Source organism: Scyliorhinus canicula, chromosome 11, assembly GCF_902713615.1.
Source record: "Scyliorhinus canicula chromosome 11, sScyCan1.1, whole genome shotgun sequence".
Lineage (NCBI taxonomy): Eukaryota > Metazoa > Chordata > Chondrichthyes > Carcharhiniformes > Scyliorhinidae > Scyliorhinus > Scyliorhinus canicula.
Genome location: NC_052156.1, coordinates 88987479 through 88993478, shown reverse-complemented (window position 1 = coordinate 88993478; position 6000 = coordinate 88987479). Strand labels below are relative to the sequence as shown.

The 6000-nt window shown below is 45.1% G+C and overlaps 1 protein-coding gene across 1 annotated transcript in view; it reads right to left on the bottom strand.

Moving 5' to 3' along the window:
* Positions 1-7: 7 nt before the first annotated feature.
* The window catches only part of LOC119973180 (cadherin-related family member 4-like), a 104986-nt gene continuing 98993 nt past the window's right edge, over positions 8-6000 (bottom strand). Inside the window, exon 11 of the mRNA XM_038810825.1 lies at positions 8-2828. Coding sequence (XP_038666753.1) covers positions 2773-2828 — 56 coding nt within the window. The 3' untranslated portion in view covers positions 8-2772. The remainder of the gene's footprint in view (positions 2829-6000) is intronic.

The following is a 6000-nucleotide window of genomic DNA, read 5'->3' as shown; positions in this document are numbered from 1 at the left end:
GTATACAATTACTGAGCAAACAGGTAGTGTATACAGTTACTGAGCAAACAGGTAGTGTATACAGTTACTGAGCAAACAGGTAGTGTATACAGTTACTGAGCAAACAGGTAGTGTATACAGTTACTGAGCAAACAGGTAGTGTATACAGTTACTGAGCAAACAGGTAGTGTATACAGTTACTGAGCAAACAGGTAGTGTATACAGTTACTGAGCAAACAGGTAGTGTATACAGTTACTGAGCAAACAGGTAGTGTATACAATTACTGAGCAAACAGGTAGTGTATACAGTTACTGAGCAAACAGGTAGTGTATACAGTTACTGAGCAAACAGGTAGTGTATACAATTACTGAGCAAACAGGTAGTGTATACAGTTACTGAGCAAACAGGTAGTGTATACAGTTACATAGCAAACAGGTAGTGTATACAGTTACTGAGCAAACAGGTAGTGTATACAGTTACTGAGCAAACAGGTAGTGTGTACAGTTACTGAGCAAACAGGTAGTGTATACAGTTACTGAGCAAACAGGTAGTGTATACAATTACTGAGCAAACAGGTAGTGTATACAGTTACTGAGCAAACAGGTAGTGTGTACAGTTACTGAGCAAACAGGTAGTGTATACAGTTACTGAGCAAACAGGTAGTGTATACAGTTACTGAGCAAACAGGTAGTGTATACAGTTACTGAGCAAACAGGTAGTGTATACAGTTACTGAGCAAACAGGTAGTGTATACAGTTACTGAGCAAACAGGTAGTGTATACAGTTACTGAGCAAACAGGTAGGTATACAGTTACTGAGCAAACAGGTAGTGTATACAGTTACTGAGCAAACAGGTAGTGTATACAGTTACTGAGCAAACAGGTAGTGTATACAGTTACTGAGCAAACAGGTAGTGTATACAGTTACTGAGCAAACAGGTAGTGTATACAGTTACTGAGCAAACAGGTAGTGTATACAGTTACTGAGCAAACAGGTAGTGTATACAGTTACTGAGCAAACAGGTAGTGTATACAATTACTGAGCAAACAGGTAGTGTATACAGTTACTGAGCAAACAGGTAGTGTATACAGTTACTGAGCAAACAGGTAGTGTATACAGTTACTGAGCAAACAGGTAGTGTATACAGTTACTGAGCAAACAGGTAGTGTATACAATTACTGAGCAAACAGGTAGTGTATACAATTACTGAGCAAACAGGTAGTGTATACAGTTACTGAGCAAACAGGTAGTGTATACAGTTACTGAGCAAACAGGTAGTGTATACAGTTACTGAGCAAACAGGTAGTGTATACAGTTACTGAGCAAACAGGTAGTGTATACAGTTACTGAGCAAACAGGTAGTGTATACAGTTACTGAGCAAACAGGTAGTGTATACAGTTACTGAGCAAACAGGTAGTGTATACAGTTACTGAGCATACAGCTAGTGTATACAGTTACTGAGCAAACAGGTAGTGTATACAGTTACTGAGCAAACAGGTAGTGTACACAGTTATACAGCAAGTGAACTTCAACTTGTTCAGACAATTAATATTTAGTCCAGGTGATCGCATGGCAAACATGGACATTTTTGCCCCGGGTGGGTATATGAGTGATTGCAAGGTGCTAAGGAGTCATGGTAAGTTGCTGCAGTACATCTTGTGGATGTACAGGGCTGCCACTGTGCATCAGTGGTGTTGGGAGTTGATGTTAATGGTGAATGGGGTGCCAATCAAGCAGGTTGCTTAGTCCTGGATGATGTCAAGTGTTGGAGCTGCACTCATCCAGGCAAGTGGAGAGTATTCCATTACATTCTTGATTTGGGCTTTGTAGACAGTGGGCATGCTTTGGGAAATCAGAAGGTGAGTTATGTGCCACAGGTAACTTTGATCTCTGGCTCTGACCTGCTCTTGTTGCCACTATTTATATGGCAGGTCCAGTTAGACCTGCTCAATGGGAACCCCCAGGATGGTGATAGTTTGTTGGAGGACAAACTGTGAAACTCTTAACCTCTTCTGTTCCTCCTCCAGTCTGCAGGCATTTAAAACCCACATTTGGTCTGAATGTATCTCTCAGCCAACCTATCCTATCGTCTCTTACACTGCGACTGTCTTGAACCATGAACCCTTAGCCTGACAGTGATGACACTTCAGAAGTAGTTCCATGAATAGAGAATGCCCTGGCCCACTCTTGAGGTACCAAAAGGTGAGAGAGAAAGACATATTTTTCTTTCTTTATTTCTTTCTGTAAAATACATCCCCTGAATCACATGTTTTAGAATGTTGAGTACCCCAACATTCAGACCTCCTTCAAAGATAATGAAAAATATTCCAGCAGGTTTTTCACACTTTTCAGAAACATTTCTCCACAGAGCAGATGATCAATAAAGCACTGTGACAGATGAGTAAAGGAGACTGATTATGCCTCGACAGCCAAAGTTCAGGTTTGCCCGGGCCACGGGTCACCTGGGTGAAGCGGAGCAACAATCAGATCAATTCTGTTGGGGGAATGTGATTCTCCTCAACAGCTCTTCCTGTGTTATGTCTCTGAATGCTGTGGGGATTGAGCGAGGGAGCTGGATTGACTGAATTGTTCTGCAGGGGGCAAGAATGGACTCGATGGGCTGAACGGTCTCCCTCTCTGCCGTAAATGACTCTTTGACACGAAACACAAAGATTATGAAATAGAGGATTGATCCTGATACACTGAAAGACAGACAATACAGCAGGTAAATGCCTCCCCACATCGTTTGTTTCAAGTGAGGGACTGACTGTGGTTGCAGCTGCTCACTCTCTCACACCCAACGTCGTTCACCTGTGGTGGAGTTGAAAAGATAATATCTTCCTGTAGCTGAGAAAGAAAATGGTTCAATTCAAGGATCAGGTGGACAAGGGTATTTTCATAGACAGATTGTAAACAGATTCTCTATTAAAACTGTTTCATTCACAGAGACTGTCTCGAGACACATCTACTCTTTCTTTACTGGTCCCATTCCCATTCATTTTCGCCTTGCACCATCATTGCTCTCGTGCCCTCCACCCAATCACTAACCTTCCCTTGTCCCTTTCCTCCTTTCTCCCATTTCACTGCCCCTGTACTTGCTTAAGTACGGCCGACAGCAAACACTGCAAAACACTGCAGAAGTACTCCCAGCGCTACCGTCACAAGATTCTCCAAATCTGGTGTCCTCTCCTCTGCATTGAGGTGATAATCACTCAAAACAGCTCATCTCGGCAGGGCATGTTGTTCATATGTCTGACAGATTCCTGAAGCAACTGCACTACTTGTAACCCGGTCACAGCAGGAGACTCAGGGGACGACAGCAGAATACTACAGGGATTTTCTCAAAACATCCCTAAAGAGGTCAAATATCGTCGCCGACTCAGGGGAGACCCTGGCTGTGACCGACCAAAATGGAGGAGGCTCCCTCAGGAAGACACTGAGATCATTGAGAGAATCCAAACAAGTCATCTACCCAATGCTTCAATCACCTGCGCAGCAAGTGGCAGAGTCTGCAGATCACACTTCGAACTTATTAACTACCTCACAACCTATCGAGCAGGAAAGTCATCCTCGATCGTGAGGGATTGACTAAGAGGAACAAAGAAGAGTACAGCACATGAATGGGTGGCGTGTGGCGCAGTGGATAGCACTGGGACTGCAGCGCTGAGGACCCGGGTTCGAATCCCAGCCCTGGGTCACTGTCAGTGTGGAGTTTGCCTGCCTGGATTTCACCCCCACAACCCAAAGATGTGCAGGTTAGGTGGATTGGCCACGCTAAATTGCCCCTTAATTGGAAAAAAATAATAATTGGGTACTCTAAATTTAAGGTGCCACACAAAAGGTTGCTGCATAAGATAAAGATGCATGGCATTAAGGGTAAAGTAGTAGCATGGAGAGAGGATTGGTTAATTAATAGAATGCAAAGAGTGGGGATTAATGGGTGTTTCTCTGATTGGCAATCAGTTAGTGGTGTCCCTCAGGGATCCGTGTTGGGCCCACAATTGTTCACAATTTACATAGATGATTTGGAGTTGGGGACCAAGGGCAATGTGTCCAAGTTTGCAGATGACACGAAGGTGAGTGGTAAAGCGAAAAGTGCAGAGGGTACTGGAAGTCTGCAGAGGGATTTGGATAGGTTAAGTGAATGGGCTAGGGTCTGGCAGATGGAATACAATGTTGACAAATGTGAGGTTATCCATTTTGGTAGGAATAACAGCAAACGGGATTATTATTTAAACGATAAAATATTAAAGCATGCTGCTGTGCAGAGAGACCTGGGTGTGCTAGTGCATGAGTCACAGAAAGTTGGCTTACAGATGCAACAGGTGATTAAGAAGGCAAATGAATTTTGTCCTTAATTGCTAGAGGGATGGAGTTTAAGACTAGGGAGGTTATGCTGCAACTGAATAAGGTGTTAGTGCGGCCACACCTGGAGTATTGTGTTCAGTTTTGGTCTCCTTACCGGAGAAAGGACGTACTGGCACTGGAGGGTGTGCAGAGGAGATTCACTAGGTTAATCCCAGAGTTGAGGGGGTTGGATTACGAGGTGAGGTTGAGTCAACTGGGACTGTACTCGTTGGAATTTAGAAGGATGAGGGGGGATCTTATAGAACCATATAAAATTATGAAGGGAATAGATAGGATAGATGTGGGCAGGTTCTTTCCACTGGCGGGTGAAAGCAGAACTAGGGGGCATAGCCTCAAAATAAGGGGAAGTAGATTTAGGACTGAGTTTAGGAGGAACATCTTCACCCAAAGGGTTGTGAATCTATGGAATTCCTTGCCCAGTGAAGCAGTTGAGGCTCCTTCCTTAAATGTTTTTAAGATAGAGATAGATAGTTTTTTGAAGAATAAAGGGATTAAGGGTTATAGTGTTCGGGCGGGAAAGTGGAGCCGAGTCCACAAAAGAACAGCCATAATCTCATTGAATGGTGGAGCAGGCTCGAGGGGCCAGGTGGCCTACTCCTGCTCCTAGTTCTTATGTTCTTAAGAATGGGGCCTCCGTCCGTCCAAGCTTGCGCCGATCATGATGCCTGTCTAAACTAAAACCTGTGTAAAACAACTTCCCTCGCACATCTCCTCTCAACTTTGCCCCTTGCGCCTCAAACCCATGTCCCCTAGTAATTGACTCTTCCACCCTGGGAAAAGGTTTCTGACAATGTACTCTGCCCATGCCGCTCATAATTTTGTAAACTTTTATCAGGACGCCCCTCAACCTCCGTCGAGGAAAACTTGATTAAAACCTGTCAGATATTGGAACTTTGCAATTGTGCTGGAAGGTCATTGACCTGAAACGTTAACTCTATTTCTCACTCCCCGAAACACTGCCTAAACTGGAGCATAATTCCAGCATTTTTCCTTTATATTCCAGATTCACAACTGCAACATTTTGCTTTGGTATTGAATTCCATCTTTTTACAGAGCGAAAAATATCCAACAACTTCCATTCCTCTTTATTTTCATGATTTTGCATTCACACTGTACCCCATCCAACTCCCCACCCCTCACACCACACTGTACCCCATCCAACTCCCCACCCTCACACACACTGTACCCCATCCAACTCCCACCCTCACACACACTGTACCCCATCCAACTCCCCACCCTCACACACACTGTACCCCATCCAACTCCCCCCCTCACACACACTGTACCCCATCCAACTCCCCACCCTCATACACACACTGTACCCCATCCAACTCCCCACCCTCACACACACGGTACCCCATCCAACTCCCCACCCTCACACACACTGTACCCCATCCAACTCCACCCCCTCACACCCACTGTACCCCATCCAACTCCCCACCCTCACACCCACTGTACCCCATCCAACTCCCCACCCTCACACACACGGTACCCCATCCAACTCCGCCACCCTCACACACACACTGTACCCCATCCAACTCCCCGACCCTCACACACACTGTACCCCATCCAACTCCCCACCCTCACACACACTGTACCCCATCCAACTCCCCACCCTCACACACACTGACCCCATCCAACTCCCCACCCT